Here is an 18,440-nt window from a genome sequence, read left to right as displayed (position 1 = left end):
AACGGCTTTCTAGTTTCTGGATGCTTTTATTTAAATACAATATTCATTACTCAAGGGACCTTGAACCAAAATAATCTTATGTACCAAGGCAGCAAGGATTCCAATTTCTTGTAAAATCTCAGATGCAGAAAGCAGTACATAACTCGCATATCAAAAACCGACGCCAGTCTTTAAAATATGAAAAGAAACAATCTCATTCACTGTTCTGGAATGAGAGCTTCCTCATTTGATAAACAAGTAAAGAAATTTTTACACGTCGCAATGTTATCTTACATCTACAAAGGCAGGATTACCAATAGCATGCCCTCTAGATGGAGGCAACACTGATTGCAATTTCCTTATCAGCCGATTGAGCTCCCTCAGCTTGTCTGTCGAGTTCACCTGCAATAGTAAGCTCTCTAACATTCGATATGATGCATCACTGATATGCTTTCCTCTCTCCAACATTTGTTTAGAGCACTCAAAAGCTTCTTGTAGCCTCCCTCGAGAGCACAATCCTGTTATCAAGAGATCCAGTGCATGACCATGAGGACAACACCCTTTCTCCACTAGGTAATGCCACAAATTCATCCCCAAATCAAGACGACCACTAACACAAAAAAATTTCATCAACATAACCACCGTCCGTGCTTTGGGCACAAAATCTCGCTCAATCATCCTGTCATAAAGCTCACAAACACCCTCAACACCGGTTGACTTCATCACTCCTAAAAACATGGTATGATAAGTCACATTGTCGGGCCGAATATTTTTCTCTTCCATCTCCACCATCAAGTCCATTGCAGACTTCACTTCTCTAGATCTAATGTAAGCACTCATCAAAGCATTATAAGCCCCAACATCAAGCTGGAAATTTCTTTTAGGAATTTCATCGAAAAGCTGCTTTGCCTTAAGTGGGTTTCGAACAATTCCTGCACCATGAATCAATGTAGTGATTGTTTCAAGTGAAGGCAAGCAATTAGCCCGTTCCATTTCTTCAAGAAGTCTCAAACCATCACCAAGGCAGCCTTTCTTACAATAAGCATCTATTCGAGCATTATACGTAAAAGTGTTGGGCTCGAAACCTCTTCGAACCATCTCATGATAAAAAAGTTCCATTGAAGTAATATCACCCGTCTCCTTAAATCCCAAAAGCAAGATATTCATGGTTTTGGTGTTAGGAGGGAATCGAGAATGCATTTTATTGAACACCGATCGTGCCTCCTTCATCTCACGCTGTGTAGAAAATGCTCGAAGAAGTACATTGAACTCCTCAGTACCAAACTTCATCCCAACAAAAATCTCGTGCTCCATTTTCTCAAATGCTTCGAGGGTATCTTCATAGGAGTTGAATTTAGCAATTCTATTTAGCATGATGCTCATTGACTTGAGGGTAAGCAAGGAAGGGTGTGTTTGACCAATTTCCACCATTAAGTCCCAAGCTTTATCAAAATATCGCATTCGTGAAAGAATGTGAAGGGTCTTTTCAAAAGCATCTGAACTTAACCTGAATTGGGAATGATGGAGAGAAAATTTGAAGAACTCCAAGGCTTTAAGACCATTGGAGTGGGCTGCAAAGAGACGACCAAGAACATTTTCCACAAAGGTTGTGGTGAGTGAAGCTGGAGGGATATACTGGAGAAGGGTAGGTTGAAGTGCTCGATCAGGAAATGGGTGGTCATTGATGATCCGAACAATTTGTTCAATTTCTATTGTGTTCCCAGATGACAGAGGAAATTGGCAGGGGGATTTAAACGCAACAGAACAATACAGATTCTGATAAGGGAGTTGAATGAGTTTATCAGATCTCTTCAGTTTCCTCAAGAGGAGCATTCTCCAGTCCAATATATTTAGTGGTAATAGTAAGCCCACGGGGATTTCAAAACTTCTATGGGAACCCACAGCACTCATCAACTAATCTCACTACCCTGTTTAATCCAAAAAAGATTTTTAAAAATAAAGAAAATAATAATAATACCATATACTAATAACAACTAAATGAATGTTGAAACAAATTACACTCAAATAATTAGCAGTGACAGTTTGACATCAGAGGTAGTGTCCCTGAGATGAATAATCAATTAAATCAAGAAGATATGACCACAGAGAGAAACCACTAAATGCAGAGAGAGAGAGAGAGAGAGATAAACCTTGAATCATTTTTTCTAAAGAACACAAAAGCTCGTTATTGTAAGCTTGATGAATAGTCAACCTGTATCTCTCAGTGATTCAACATAACCATTCTCTTGACTCTTATTACAATAGAATAACAACAAAAGTAATATTCACTCCGACTACAAGTTAATCTTGAAATATAAACACATACATATGAAACTCTCCAACTTAAACTGCTCTAATTCCATGATTTAACCAGTTCCAGTCAAGAGGAAAATCACTAGAAACAGTTTAAGACGAAAAAAAAGTACTTTGCTCCAAATTGCGGTTTCCAACAAGTGTTTATGCACAACGAAATAAACCCATAACCTGCTATTTTAAACCATCGACTGAAACTTGGAAGAAAAAGAAAAGGAAAAAAGACGAGATTGAACTCACCGAGGTCGGAAGAGATGCGCCAAAGCTTCCAAATAAACGTTGAGGCTTCAACGGCGCGAAAAAAGAACGCTCGATGGCTCTAATTGCTGTGAGTGAATATACATACAAGGAACACTTGAGGTCAGGATTCAATATATTTGCAGAACTTGTGGTAGGGAGGCTGGTGTTGTCGAGAAGCCAGTTTTTTTTGTTCAGGGATGAAGTGTCTCCCATTCTGAAATGGGAAGTCCATTGCAATGAGGGCCTACGATTAGTGTCTTGGGCTTTATTGGACGAGCAGCACATAAAGCTGTCCAGCTAAGCCCAAAGGCCCAATTGTAGGTTTTTTGACTTTTTTCTAAGACAACTTTTTTTATTTTTTATTTATAATAAAAGAATAGAACAACTACTAATATTAAACGTAAAATTGACTGAGCTCAAGCTTTACAATGGCGAAGCCCAGTACCCATCACACATCAGGCGGCCCAAGATTATTGGACGAATGAATTGGATCAAAGGGTTCCTTAATCACGAATAGAACATGTATTGATTTGCAAATATTAATAATATGGCAGACTGATTTTCCCAAAATATATTCGTGGACCAACATTGATACGAAGAAAAGTTTATTTGTAACACACCACAATTAGAAAAGATAAACTGCTTACATTTAAGTTAAGAAGATGAATAATAAGAGGCTTTTTTTTAATAATTAGGAAAGCCTTATTTTTATAGCATTCATGCATGGTTTCTATATTGCCACATCAACACATGACCCACCACCCTCGCTCATAATTACTACTTAATATAAATTGCAAAAACTAATTAGAAAGTGGATCACTAGTCCTTGATTCCTAGCTAGGATCATACATATATAGATGAGATATATATGTGTGTGTGTGTGTGTGTGTGTGTGTGTGTGTGTGTGTGTGTGTTTAGGGGGCTTACATATATTAAAAGAAAAAGGCCCTAATACATATCTTATATTAAAACATGCATGGTTTAGTAGTTAATTAGGCTGCAGAAGGGACATCCCCCCTCTTGTGAACCACACCATCTTCTTCAGTGAGAGATGCAATGAGTGGCTTAAGATTAATTGTGTGGTCAGCACTAATGGAGTTTTTGTAGTCCAACGAGTGATCATCATAGATATCCCACCATTTCTTCACAAGCATCTTTATGTCTTCCCTCTCCATGTTCTCTTCTACCCCTGTGTACCTCCACGGCTTTGATCCCTGCATGCATGTGTGTATGATGCCCGGATTAATATTACTATATAAAGACTATTCTTATTGTTTGATATTATTCACTTACCGCAGCACAATAATGGACCACCTTGACCTTGTCAAGTTCGACGTTCTCTGGATGGCGCCAGAGCATAGCCATTACAAGGTTGTAAACATTAGGAATTGGCTTGTATATGTCCTTGAAGAAATTGTTCAAATAGTCCTGCAAATAATATTACAACCCATGCATTTCTCTTAATTACAACCCATTTGATTATTTATGTTTGATTATGTCAAAATTACCAACAGGAGGAGGTTATAATTATATTTACCTGCTCAGCAAAAGAGGTGGTAGGGCTGATTTTGAGAGTCTCCAAGAGGTCAAAATAAGTCAAGAGATTGGGCTCAAACACAAACATTCCAGCATTGAAATAGAGTGGTGGGGGAGGGCCCATCTCCATGGGCCATGGGATCTTGTCAGGACATTGTTGGCAATACCAAATCTTAAATTGAGGAGACGAACTCCATGTAGGCTCGCAAAAGCAGTCCATCACGGCATACAAGTAGCCGTCCGGGTTGTCGAATAGGTGATCGATGTTCTCAAACACTTGAATGTCACCGTCCAAGTATATCATCTTCTCATACTCCACGAACTACAATTAAACAATCCCAAATTACTAACACATCGTCAATCAAACTAACGTAACGTACAGACATTATAATATTATATCAAGGGCACCCGGTCGAATCCCACTCTATTCATGCTCTACTCACCTCTGATTTTGAATCCCCATTTTATTAATGAAATTTATTCTTTCAAAAAAAATTTAAAAAATAAAGTATAAGGCATAACACCTTTTTTACATATATGGGAAGGATAAAAGTACGCGTGCATGGATAATATATATATATGCAATAACAATATACATAAACTGAATTGTCACAAGCATTCATTTGCATCATGCATACTTATGCTTATTTAACAATAACATACAATAGAAAATTAAGAAGATGAGATTATCTGTCATAAACAAATTAAATAACTTTTTTGAAGAAATAAAATAAATATAATATTACCTCCCAAATACGGAGCTTTGAATAGTTGATGACATAGTAAGCCATGGCAAACTGAGTCTGGTTCTCGGGGGGATAAACAGGCTCAATCTCCTGGACGATGCATCCCTGAGAGTCGAGAATCTCACGGTGGTCCTCCGGCACGTCCGGCAGCACAGCCACCACAAGAGGGTATGCAGATTTGGCCTTCCTAAGGCCTTTGGCTAGCCCAACCACACCCTTCACATAGTCGCCATTTCCTGCCAAGAAAGTCACATAAGCCCTCTTTCGGGTCTCCACATCACTCGTAGCATTTGGAGACATCTTCAGAGACAACAAAGAAAGAAGGAAAACCTTAATCAAATGAGGTTTTTTTTGTTTGTGAAGCAATCCCTAGCTTGTATTTATAGGGATTAAAGGGGGTTGTACGTGCTCAAAGTGGCAAGATTTCTCCTATAATTGCGATATTCTTACACTTTTCCTTTTTTGTCCCACGATGATTCGCAGTGAAAAATTAGAAAGAGATGAGTTTTAATTTCCAATTTCATGTATAGTTTAATCAAACGGTTCAAAAATTGGGACTCTTTATCTAGCTATCTATCTAGTATGGGAGTCGGTGGCTTTGGATAGAGCCTAAAGAAAAAGCCCAGCTTTTGATTTTGGTATATAAGCTACGTGGCAAAGAGAGCTGTGCCACGTGGAGGTTGATTAAGTGGGTCCATTGCATTGTTGCCAAATGGCAAAATCTTCATGCATGGTAAGCTACTAATTTCGTAAGATACCCTTTTGCCCAATTATACGTGATTGTGTAGTAATTACCACATAATTTTGTAATACTAAATGAGCCTTAAATTTTGGGATTTTTGAGATATTTTCTAAACCCTAAAATCAATCATCAATATTTGAGCAATCAATTTTCAATTGACTTGAAATCTATAAAATTCGGGATCTAACTTACTTGATTTGAAGCTTGTTGTTTTATGTAATTAATTAGGGTTAATTATATGGAGTGTTGGACCCTACATGTGTGTTTACAATCAATAGTTATTTCACATCACATAAATTTGGGGTTGAATAGGGTCTTATTTTTAGTGGATGTAACATTACTCTTTATTTATTGTGATTTTTTTTTGAAATATCACAGACAAATATATGTGCTTCTCATTGGAATCGAATTTTGGACACACATATGTCATAAAAATACCATAAACTATTAAGTATCAAGATATGAAAGGCGTGACAATAATAAATTAGCAGATGCGCTTGCTTCTCTAGGTATAGAATATAGATACCGAATCCAGTGTTGCTTTGATTGAGGATTTTCCATATGGAATGGATTTACTAGTACGCTCACGATTAATTGATTTTTAAAATTTATATCATCCTTCAAAAAAAACATATGAAAGTCATCTATTTAGGTATGGGGTCAAACCATATGAATTCGGGAGATCTTGAGTTCGATTCTCACTGTCATTGGAAGCAATATTATTGTGATCACACATTAGGGTTTTTGAACAACTTACAATATCATCATGAGGGAAACTTATGTGCGCACGGGCCTAACAGTCTGAGTTTAGTATCATTTCTGACTTCCAAAGAACAATATTCTTGTATGATGTTGTTGTCGGATAAAAAAAAGAAGAAAGAAAGTGTCATCTATTTAGGGATTCTTCTTCGACATGCTTTTTTTTTTCAATTAATATCCTGATTCCAAGTGGGGAGGATAGAAATACGAGAGTCTAAATAGTAAAGGGAGAGATAAATTGGAGAATAATATATATTCCACACGATTGAAACACTAAAAATAGGCATAGGCAATGCTTGGTTTGATTGCTCATGCTTTTCTGTTTCGTGTATTATTAGATCGATATAGACATACCATATATGTCTTTTACTACACCTCACTATATATGTGTGTGTATATATATGCTCCCCTTGAGATAGGTATTTGTACTCGTTATAATCTCTAACTCATGCAGCAAACCCCAAAAAATAAAATTCATTTGTATCTAGTGATCATGATGATGACTTGTATCTCACGTAACAAAATTATATTTGACTTGTATCTCATGGAGAAAAAAAAAATCAAACATGAAAAAATTAACAATAAAATAAAAAGGCATTTTTTTTTCTTTCTTTCTTTTTTTTTTTCCCTTTGCGACGGTCATTTTCTTTGATATTCTTATTAATTCCAACAAAAGTGGTAAGACATGAATATTATATATGCTGGCAACAAGTGTACATGTGCTTGCAAGAAGTAGGAATATTATACTAATCAAAGCTAAATATAATTTGTATGATCAAAAGGGATCTTAGCCTTCGGAATCATCAAAATGTTGTAGCTTGCAAAAATTACTTTTCAAATTGCACAATTTCAGATCGAGACCAATCCATATGTCATGGATTGAAAGAGATGAGAAGATAAAAAAAGATGAGGGGTATATAAAAACCTAAATAAACCACTAGCTAGCTACTCTCAAAAAAGTAGAAATATTGATAAAATGCTGCTCTTATTCGAAAAATAAAAATAATTCAAGAGGTTTCTACAAGTCAAATATTTTGATGAAGTCCTCATGAAATTATGTATGACAATCAATCTCTTATGCTATGACCCAATGAATTTGCAAGTCAACTAGTTTGTCCAGAGAGTCTCGTCAAACCTAGAAGCTCAGAGATTGATTTGGGCCCAACATCTGGAAAAGCATGGTCTTCCAACGGTGTCATCAAAGCCCGCATGATTTTTTGTTCGCTCCTTTTCAGTTGGCGTTTACGGCCTATTACTGTTCACTCAAGGCCCATTTTATACTGGGCTTCAAGCCCGTGATCACCTCTGGCCTTATTGTGTTTTCTGGACCGAGGAGCGCCTTATCTATCTCGTCTCCAGGGAACAACGCCATTTCTTCGAACATAGAGAGACAAAGATGGCTTCTCTGGCGCAGCAATGGACCGGCGGCCTGAGATGCGCGCCTGTATTATCGACGCGCATCTCGAGGAAGAAGTCGTACTTATATCCAATGAAGCAATTCCAGAATCGCGGTGGCGTGATAGTATCGTCTGCGGGAGGAGTGGCTATCGGGAATGCAGAGACCAGAGAGAGGCTCAAGCTCAAGGAGCTCTTTCAGGAAGCTAGCGAACGTTGCCGAAATGCTCCCATGGAAGGCGTCTCATTCACCCTTGAGGAATTTCAATCGGCTCTTGATCAATACAACTTCGACTCTGAAATTGGAACCAAGGTTAGTGCAATTCTTTTACTTCAATTTGGTTGGTTTCTTCATATTTGATTACTACTTGAAATTCGTGGAAATTTAGTGTGTATGACTGTTTAGAAGTATCTTGAACCTTAGTTCGAGGATGGTGATGCGCTGATGCCTATTTTTTAGTTTGGATCTTTTAATAACTGTTTCTTTTGTGTTCATGGTTTCTACTATTGAGTAATGGAGAGCTTTTATAAGCATTGCTTGTTGTTCTAAGTTATATCCGTGAGGCAGATCAGTTATTTAGCTTGATTATAATTTTTGTTTATGGATGCGTAAATTGTTGGGACCAAGGCTTTGATGATGATATGCATATATTGTTTACAGATCAAAGGAACAGTTTTCTTGACAGATGCTAATGGGGCATTTGTCGACGTTACTGCAAAGTCTTCTGCATATTTGCCAGTCCAGGAGGCATGCATTCACAAAATAAAGCACGTTGAAGAAGCTGGTATATTTCCTGGTTTGAAAGAGGAGTTTCTAATCATTGGCGAGAACGAGTCTGATGATAGTTTGGTCTTGAGTTTACGGTCTATCCAATATGACATTGCTTGGGAACGTTGTAGGCAGCTTCAAGCTGAGGATGTTGTTGTGAAGGGCAAGGTGGGTATTTGAGCGTTGATGTTTCTGTTTTCCTTTTTATCTGCAGTTGTATGGAAAATTAAGTGCTACGGCTAGTCATTTTGTGGTCATAGGGAAAGAGAGATAGAAGGGTCTCTGAAGGGAACAAGATGAACTTGCTTAGCTTAAAGTACAGGTGGTTATATACTCTTCTTAGTTGGCATAGTGAAAATACTGTTAAGACATTTAGAGTTTAGGCACATACTTTTAGGTTCATACCATCTTTGTGGCTTCCTTTTGCTTAAAAGCTCTTTTATTAAAAAAAATGGTAAATTGCTGTACTGGCATTTTACATAGTCAGGGGTACCAATTTGATTCTTGTAGGCTAAATGGATTGTTTATGCCTTCCAGAAGATGTCACCTGCTCGCAAAAGATTTCATTAAGGGTTGAGGGTTCTCTTTCATTTTCTGATTGCTCATTTCTTGGATTACTATCCAATTTGATTCCCATATTCATGTCATTGTGATATGTGCTTGTGCTATATATGTAGGTTGTTGGTGGAAACAAGGGTGGAGTGGTTGCTGTCGTGGAGGGCCTTCGAGGATTTGTCCCTTTCTCGCAGATATCTTCGGTTGTTCTTTATCCTGATTTTGAAATGTGCTTCATCCAGCATTCTTTATGACCATGATTATCAAGAAAAAAGAAATTGCTTTCTTTGTCTTTTTGGTTGTTTCTAAAATGGTTTTCAATCTTAAATCATATCACAAAACTTGAATTTCTCTGAAGTTGTAACATAGATCTTTTGAAGACCATTGCATGTACAGCATCACAAAAATGAAGTTATCAGCATATAATAAATCATATCACCTCATACCATCTTAACTGTAGTTTGACTTGATGGTAAGTGACTTTACTGATTCTTTACTTAAATGGGCATGGCTATCATGCTGACCAATACGGGTCATGCTTGGTGAGAGAATTGTTGCAGCAGCATCTTAATTCAAGATTTAAATAATGCGAAATTTGTTAGTAGATTCAATCTAATTTTGTTGCTATGTGTGGTTTGAGAATAAAAATCCTAGAGGGGCATCTTTCTCTATTGTCTTCCAAGACAAGTTTTGCCTCAACGCACTCTAATGCGTTTGAACTCTTTTTTGTTTTGACAATTCTAATTTATCTAGAACGGGATACACCTTGTGTTTACAGTTTCTCACTTTTCCCTGTTTATGCAATAGAAAACTACAGCAGAAGAGCTCCTGGATAGAGAGCTTCCATTGAAGTTTGTAGAGGTTGATGAGGAGCAGTCTAGGCTTGTCCTCAGTAACCGCAAGGCAATTGCAGATAGCCAGGCACAGCTTGGGATTGGATCAGTGGTTGTCGGAACTGTTCAAAGCCTTAAGCAATATGGTGCGTTCATTGACATTGGTGGAATCAATGGCCTTCTTCATGTTAGTCAAATCAGTCACGATAGAGTTACAGATATTGCAACAGTTCTTCAACCTGGGGATACTCTCAAGGTTAGTTATGCCTTTGCTAAACGTTTGCATCCATCTTAAATAATCCAATTTATGCCGTGTTGTAAAGGAACTAATCCATTTAATTTTTTTTCACGGTGTAGGTCATGATACTAAGTCATGATCGTGAGAGAGGTCGAGTGAGTCTTTCAACCAAGAAGTTAGAACCTACGCCAGGAGACATGATTCGAAATCCAAAGCTTGTTTTCGAGAAGGTATCCTGAAATTACTTTTATTCTCATGCATGGTTGAATATTTCCCACTTTTTTTCTTTTGCATCGTAATTTCCAACCTGCATCTGGAAAGTCGGTTGTAGCCGCTCTTACTGCTAGATCACAGCAGAGGTGGTTGTTGTATTGGATTTAAATATGCCATGAAACAATATTAAAGTAGAGGATGTATTGGATTTTTAGTTTATCGGGAAGTTAATGCTTGCTTTTGGGAAACTCATTGGATCATGGGAACTCTCAGTTTTAGCTAGTTGTGAGGACAAAGCAAAGTCAAAAGCTCAATTAAGTTTTACCAATTACCAGTTGTATCTATTGTTTCTTCGGATATATTATTGTTCTTTATCTTTATTCTCGGAATAGTTAAAATCAAAGCTGAGTTATATGTGTCTATGAATTTTTTCCAACAGGCTGAGGAGATGGCTCAGACATTCCGACAGAGAATTGCTCAAGCAGAAGCTTTGGCTCGTGCAGACATGCTTAAGTTTCAGCCTGAGGTGTGTTTTCAGTCATCTCTATTAATACCTTTACAAGTCCGGAATTGAAAAAGAACTTGTGGGAATAGCATAAAATACTATTCCCTGCCAGCTCGGTTAGTAGGGCATAGAAACACTCTCTACGCACACACACCCGTTTCTACATTGCTATAGACATTACGAACCTGACATACACGCAACATAGACACCTTTCCATGTTGCTATAGGCATTACAAACCTTGAACAATTGAGAAACCGAGCTGCGAGTAATGACTTTTACATTCTCCGGATCCAATGCAATTGACCATGAGTGTAGAATTTCTTAGTTAAAGCTGTTTGGGTCCAATTTGACAACCCAATGTGGGGTGACATACCATCAAACTAATTGATGGTGTGGGTTTGCAAGATGACTTGTACAATTCCGGCCTTTTTTATTTGCTGGCTTAACTTTACAGGTGATACTTTTTCCCCCCATTGATGTCTTACAGGAAGCAATTTCAAAAACTAATGGTGTTACATTTTCTCTAAATGTGCAGAGTGGATTAACTCTAGGCCCTGATGGGGTACTGGGTCCACTGTCTTCTGACCTGCCAGCAGAGGGTTTAGACTTGACTGATATCCCCCCTGCAGAAGATGATACCATAAAAGCATCTGCAGACGACAGTTTAGATGAATGATGTCCCCGTAGCAGAATTTGAAATCGGAGAGAAGCATATTCCCCATTTCTCCCACTCGCCATTCATGATTCATGATTCATGATTCATGATTGGAGAAGAAAAGTATATTCATCTTTCAGTGTGCATGATTGGAGAGAAGCCATCTTACCATATTCCCAGAAAAGCATCTTCGACTTGAAAGCAATATTTCTAGTCCAGGATGCATAGGTTTTGCCATGCACCATAGGTTAAACACGGAGCAGTTCAATCATCACTATTTCCTGGTACAGAAGTTGATTTCATCGTGTATTTATACATTCAAAAAGAGATTTGATATATATATATATATATATATATATATATGCGCTCAATCCTTGCTATGCAATATTTATTCTTCACCCGCTCAATGTCGTCTCATTTTCAGCAAAGCCTTTTACATCAGGTATGCTATCACAAAAATATTTTGTTACGACTCCTCCATTACAATGGAACAAAGTTTCTCTTTGTCCTGTGCCTACAATGTTCTCCAGCTCTTCTTTATATGGACGTCTACTATGTTACGCCTCTTCTTGCCTTTCTTCTGCTTCTGCTTCTGCTTCAATTCATTTCAAATATAGCCCACCATTCATTCACCTTGACTTCGGTTGAAAAATATAATGGAACAGCCGGGTTTTACAACTTTTATCAGCTCCTGGTCCCCGACTCCTAACTGGTTTGTTTTCAATGGGCCTTAAAAAGCCCAATGATTTCAAGTGGACCCCCAAAACCAGGGATTTCCTAAATTTCAATAAACAAAGTGGAGAATTAATGGGCTTAGGTCAGTCAGAGTGACTACCATTTAATTTGATGTCAAAAAGAATTCATTAGGTTAGGTGTTACACCAAATTACCAAGTTGAAATATACTGAAGTGTATATCTATTTATTTCAAGTTCAAAATGTAGAACGGACTATGTAAATATATTAAAACAGAAACCATTCTACAAATTAATTAATCATAATACTAATACCTACTGGGCTGACTCCTCCAATTTATATATCCACCAAGGGTTTGGAATTGGCTCAATTATATGCATCCATCGTTTTTGAAGTCTGTGTTTGACCATACCACCAACTCGACTGTTTCTTAATTAGAGTATTTCTTTTCTTTTGTGGTAAACCTTTGATTTTGATTTTGATTTTGATTTTTGATTTTTGATTTTTGACTTTTGACTGACTAATTAATCTAGACTAGTTGGTCTGTTGGGGAATTTCGATCTGGCCGGCTAAGCTGAGTGTTGATAGAGCAAGAAATTAATGTCCACTAACTCTATTCTAGTTTTATATATATGTTTCATAATGAATTCTTATTTTTCAATTTCAACTCATTTATCATGAATCCGACTATTTTAATTAAAACTTTTTTTTTTCATTAGCTTTGAACAGCTAGACTCTCTCTCGTATTGTTGGAGCACACAGAATCGAAACAAACAAGTCAATGTGAGAGTAGGTGACATTTTCACTGTAATTAATTAATCAATCCCTTAATGAGGTTATTAGACCCTCAGTTAGTGTGGGATTAGTAATATTTAATTCCCAAAGCTTCCTTTGTTAAACAGGTAACTAATATACTATCTCAATATATAGTTTCATACATATATATATATATATCACGTGCACTTGGATGTTGATACTTTATGTCGACGGATTAATGAATATAAACTTGCATGATTAATTCCAATATGTGATGTCCAGATTAAAAAAATAAGCCCTCCACTAACAGCAAAAGTAAAACGGCTTGTAACATTCACATTGCGATGTCTTGTTAAAAGTAATAGTTTAATTAAGGAGGATTTAATGAGAGGCCCACTTAATCAATTATGGCATGCTGGGCTGTAACCAAACAATATGTCTCGAATTCGTGGAGATGGAGAGGACAAGAAAGCATGTTTTTCCTTTTCCACGTACCCCTTTTGCTTTTCCAATTGCCACACACACACACACACACATATATATATATAATTAACTACTTGTATTTTACTATTTTGAGTTTGGGAGTTTATGAGTTCAAGAACCAACAAAAAACATGATTCACTCACTTTAACTTATTTATTTTTATATATATATCTTAATTCTCACCACTTTTGCGATGCATGCATGCCGGCAAGCTTTATTTGTAAAAGTTGAAAAAGTTAATTAGTACAAAACATATAACCAAAAAAGGTCAATCTGTATGTTTTAACATTAATCAAGACACATTTTGCTTTAATTTCTTTTTTAAGCTTTTCACATGCTGCATATATATATAACTCCAACTCTCCAATAATACTTCTCAAATGCTTATTTTATCATTAATTCTTGCAAAACCAAAAGGACTAGGAGAAAAAACGATATATATATATATATAATATATAATATGTGTGTGTGTAGCCTTAATTGACGGATTATTTAATATTAAAGCCTAATCGCATATATTGTTGTGCGTTTTCAAATAAACTAAGCAAAAGAGGAAGAAAATTATGACTTAATTTGTTGCATGATCGATGGATTCAAATTCTTCAAGCAAAACTCAGGAATCACCAACCATATATTATATATTTTATTTTATGATGAAAATTGATCATGTCGTTTGGACTACGTACCTACGTGGAAACACAACTTAGGTTCTCCAAATGTAATAATCAATATGACAACAGTTTGTCTTATTTATCTACGGTCCTTATCATGCATGTACTGCCTTAATTCCCATTCAAAGAATGGAAAATTTAACCCATAAATATTTAAATACAATATATATATATATATATACACACACCACTTCAATTCCCTTTGAAAATAGACTAATATTCATGGGCTTTTCTCAGATCAAATTAACAATTTGGTAACAGCATCTTATAATATGACAAATTGCACAATATATAGCAAATATTTCCCACAAGTTATTCAACAATTATATATTATTCACAAAGCGTGCGTGGAAGCTAGCAAAAGAGATAAGAGTTTCAACTTTCAAGGGACAGGTCTTTATACAAGGGTGGACTTGAGGTCATGCCAATGAATCTGGACTTGCTAAGATCTTTTAATTTCACAATTGATGTTCAGTGTAGGCTGCAAAGCCGTAGTTAAATATCCATTATACCCACCTAGCTACCTACAAATTCAAACTTAATTTGTCATGCTAATCATCATCTTCATATCGTCATTCATCTTGTAATTACAAATAATATATTCCTAGCTTCCACTTAATTAATTGCTTTAATATTAGAAAACTTTTCCATGATTGGTTTTTTTCTTTCTTGTAACAATGTTCATCAATTGGTCGCATATTTTTGCTTTAAATTATCAGTGGCATGTTCGTAGTTAAAGTCTAAATTTTATCTACTGAATTTATATATATTCGATTCATCAATATTTCAATCATTTACTCTCTCTCTCTCTCTCTCTCTCTCTCTATATATATATATATATATATATATATATATATATATTATAAACTCTCTCCCTTGCAATAATCATGATAAAAAGAGCTGGGTTTTCGGGGATGTCTTTGTAGATGAAAAGATTGGAAAACTATATAAGGCAGGAATTGGATCAGTACTGGTCCCCTCGCAACAGATGTCTTATATATTACAGGGCATCTGGTCTGGTGATAGATGTATAAATGTACCTGTCCTGGTCAATTTTCCACATGAAAACGTAACTATAAATCTATAATACATATACTATATGTGCATGAACGGTTAACTAAAAGATATCCTCGTATCTAATTAGTCGTACTATTGTGATTTATAATCCTTGGATGTTAGCGAAAATGGTGCATGTACCATGTAGGCCAGAGATCGCCTAAATCACCGTTTGGATTTGACAAACTAAATCTAATTAGAGTTGGAGAAAATATTCAAGGATTTTCGTATGCTATGTCACATTCAGATGTGGTGTACCAAGATCAATTGTATTGTAACATTTCATGGGTTGGTGATGCCAAATCATCCACAGCCACCCTTGATTTAACATCATTCAATTCTATGAAATGTTAAAATCCCCTTGATCTTGGTACATTACATCACCGTATGACATGACGTAACAAGACCGCCGAATATTTTGTCATTAGAGCAAGGGTGTGAACAAATGACAACATCAAATTAATGTTACTGTGTAAGGAAATTAAAAGACCCCGTCTCCCTCCTGAAAGGTCACCCACCCAAAATTAAGTGGGATGGATATCTCTTGTAAAGTTGATGTAATTATAAGGTCACAAAAGAAAAAGATAAGGGATTGGGATTGGGATTGGGATTGGGATTGGTCCCAATCATGAGTAGGCGAAGGAGTACCCAACTGGCATGTGTGCACCGTATCTGATCTTCTCCCTTTGGGTTCGACAAGCAAGACATATATATATATATAGTGTGAACTCGGACAGTGAAAGTTTTGAACAATCAAATCAAATCAAACAGGATTAAACTAAAGTAGGCTTATTATCATGTTGAGACCTTTTATGCTTAGCAGTTAGTGCTCCAACAACACGCTTGTAGTTTTATAGATATCCAAAACCAATGTGTTTATAAATTTATTCGATCAGTTAATTAAATATTAATTAGAAATTGATTAAAGAAGGCATCAAGTGAAACCGACAGAGCTACGTATACTCAATTAATTTTAGAAATGGGGAAAGACAATAAGGGAACACAAAGACATATATGTTATATATATATATATATATATATATATATATATATACATATATGTGTCCTTTAAAGTTTATTTATTAAAGGACAATGTTAAATACTCTAAAAGTCTTCCAAATCTATGTGACATTAAAATAATCACTGATTAAAAACATACATGTAAAACTCACTTCACGTCCAACACTCTATATTAAATGGGGATCTTTTAGGGGTCATTTTTTGAAGATCTCAAGCATTATCCTCTCTTAAATTATAATTTTAAGCTTTTTAATTTGTCAAGGCGTGCTTCTAGTTCTAGACATGAGTCTTCGTTCGTGCATATCTGCCACACACATGTGTGTATAGTATGGCGGCTTTATTCTTTTTTTTCTCTTATGCACTTATATACTTACCCACGAAAAAATACATAATTGCCGAATTGAAGTACTTAATTAAAAATACTGAAGTTGACAGCGTCCGATTTAATGGATCTTTATATATAGGGTGAATTAACACATTATAATTTATACATGCATGCATTCTCATCAATTAATTTCAGCAAAAATAATTTCGAAATATATACCCTGTCAAATATATATGGATGTCCATGTCTCTACCATACTACGAGGTCTTTTCCTGAGTCTAAGTATCATTAAATGAGATGACACAAGAAAGAACAAAGCCGTCCGGAAAGAAACCTTGGAGAGCGACCGATCCAAAAAGCAATAATTTTACCACATTAAGTTTCAATCTAGGGATATGTATATCAATTCTCAACACTGTTTCTCGTGGAGTTATGTCTAACACTCACTATACAAATTAAAAATAACCATCCTTTTTTTTTTTCTGACCTTATTAGATTGTATTACGTACAGTATAGTGTAAGATACAATGGATGTTGAAGTAATATTCAGAAAATACGAGTAGTTTACGCAGTTGTGTATTTGTTATGACTTGTATGTACAAGCATGTAGTCAAACCCAGCATATAATTTTTACATCTAACAATATTATACACTTTTAGCAGGTAGTAAAGAAATACGGACCGAGATCGATTGCTACAAACAATTGATCTAGAAGCTGGTCAAAACAATGGTGAGAATAAGAAATATATATGTTTTTGGGTCAAAGACGCTTCAGCTGGCAAGAGAAGAAAGAATGTAGAAGAAGATAATATAAATAAGTAATTAGAAATGCATTGATCATGGCATAAGAAGAGAACAATTAAAGAGGGAGACATATATATATATATATATATATAGTTTGCGTGCATGTGTGTAATTGAGCACCGTCCAACGGCTATTTATGTCAACGCTTGCAATAAATCCTTAAAACCCGCCTTTGCTTTTGACCAGAAGACTTTGTTGTTGTATTCCCTCTAACGTTTGTTTGTGTTTGTGTTTGTGTTTGTGTTGTGTTTGTTATGTTAATGAATTCATTGGGTATGGAAACTTCATGGAGAAAAAGAGTAATTAATAGGTAAATATATATATTTATATATGTTCAACAACAACTACAACTTGTTTAATTTAGTCCATATGAGAGTGGATTATGGTCTTACTTAATTTGTTTAATTAGCTTCTAATTTTGAACAAGTTTCCATCTCATTTTATTACTTGAGTATGCCTTTGCACCAAAGACTATAATATTGACACACACATTAATTATACATAGCACTAGCTAGCTAGAATATCGATGGATGCATGGGGGGACCAATATTAATGCATCTTACTAGAAATTAACAAAGGGGCTCGCGGCAATATTAGTGGAAGAGATATCTTCAACATTATTGATCAAAGAAGATTAATTAACATGAGGGCATCAATTCTAGCTGTAATAAACAAAATATATAACATACTTCAAGGCTAGCTAGTTAAGAATTAATTGTGAGAATCAGGGGGTTAATTAATTATATTGGGTGATGGTACCTGGCTTCGATTCTCAGCGGGTGGGGTGGATGAGGATAGTTTGGGGAGGGGGATATATACTTTCTTTCTTTTATTATTATTATTTAATGGTAGTAGGATATATACTTTACGTGTCAAAGATTGCAATAGATGCAAAAGTGTTTGGTTTTTTCTTTGCTGTGCTTTTCCCACTCCAGTCCCCTGTAAGGGAGTATATAGGAAGAAGAAGAACTATAGGAGCTGACCTTTAGACCAACAAATCTATTTTCACACCACATCCCATGAACAACACCCAGTACATTCCATTTATTTTTTTTTCTTTTTTTTTTTTCTACTCTTACAAAAACTATTTTCAGGAGATAAACTTAAAATAGAAGGAAAAAAAAAAGGCTTGAAATTAAGTTATAGAATTAC

At 35.8% G+C, this 18,440-nt stretch overlaps 3 protein-coding genes across 3 annotated transcripts; 1 reads left to right on the top strand and 2 right to left on the bottom strand.

The window, feature by feature from the left end:
* Positions 1 to 81: 81 nt before the first annotated feature.
* LOC120014484 (pentatricopeptide repeat-containing protein At3g61360) lies at positions 82 to 2,756 on the bottom strand. The gene is made up of 2 exons (XM_038866448.1): positions 2,533 to 2,756; positions 82 to 1,907 (listed from the first exon to the last, which is right to left on the bottom strand). Exon 2 carries the CDS (start codon positions 1,888 to 1,890, stop codon positions 265 to 267), a length of 1,626 nt encoding a protein of 541 aa, XP_038722376.1. The 5' UTR covers positions 1,891 to 1,907; positions 2,533 to 2,756; the 3' UTR covers positions 82 to 264.
* A 563-nt stretch (positions 2,757 to 3,319) lies between these two features.
* LOC120015567 (galactinol synthase 1-like) lies at positions 3,320 to 5,149 on the bottom strand. Its single transcript, XM_038868051.1, has 4 exons — positions 4,815 to 5,149; positions 4,070 to 4,390; positions 3,826 to 3,960; positions 3,320 to 3,746 (listed from the first exon to the last, which is right to left on the bottom strand). Exons 1-4 carry the CDS (start codon positions 5,112 to 5,114, stop codon positions 3,525 to 3,527), a joined length of 978 nt encoding a protein of 325 aa, XP_038723979.1. The 5' UTR covers positions 5,115 to 5,149; the 3' UTR covers positions 3,320 to 3,524.
* Positions 5,150 to 7,664: 2,515 nt separating this feature from the next.
* LOC120014392 (30S ribosomal protein S1, chloroplastic-like) lies at positions 7,665 to 11,850 on the top strand. Its single transcript, XM_038866334.1, has 7 exons — positions 7,665 to 8,023; positions 8,372 to 8,647; positions 9,157 to 9,237; positions 9,842 to 10,123; positions 10,225 to 10,335; positions 10,758 to 10,844; positions 11,360 to 11,850. Exons 1-7 carry the CDS (start codon positions 7,712 to 7,714, stop codon positions 11,498 to 11,500), a joined length of 1,290 nt encoding a protein of 429 aa, XP_038722262.1. The 5' UTR covers positions 7,665 to 7,711; the 3' UTR covers positions 11,501 to 11,850.
* The last annotated feature ends 6,590 nt before the right edge of the window (positions 11,851 to 18,440 follow it).

This window comes from Tripterygium wilfordii, chromosome 14, assembly GCF_013401445.1.
Source record: "Tripterygium wilfordii isolate XIE 37 chromosome 14, ASM1340144v1, whole genome shotgun sequence".
In the NCBI taxonomy this organism is placed as follows: Eukaryota; Viridiplantae; Streptophyta; class Magnoliopsida; order Celastrales; family Celastraceae; genus Tripterygium; species Tripterygium wilfordii.
The sequence above is the reverse complement of the archived record's forward strand: the minus strand, read 5'-3'. Positions and strand labels throughout refer to the sequence as shown.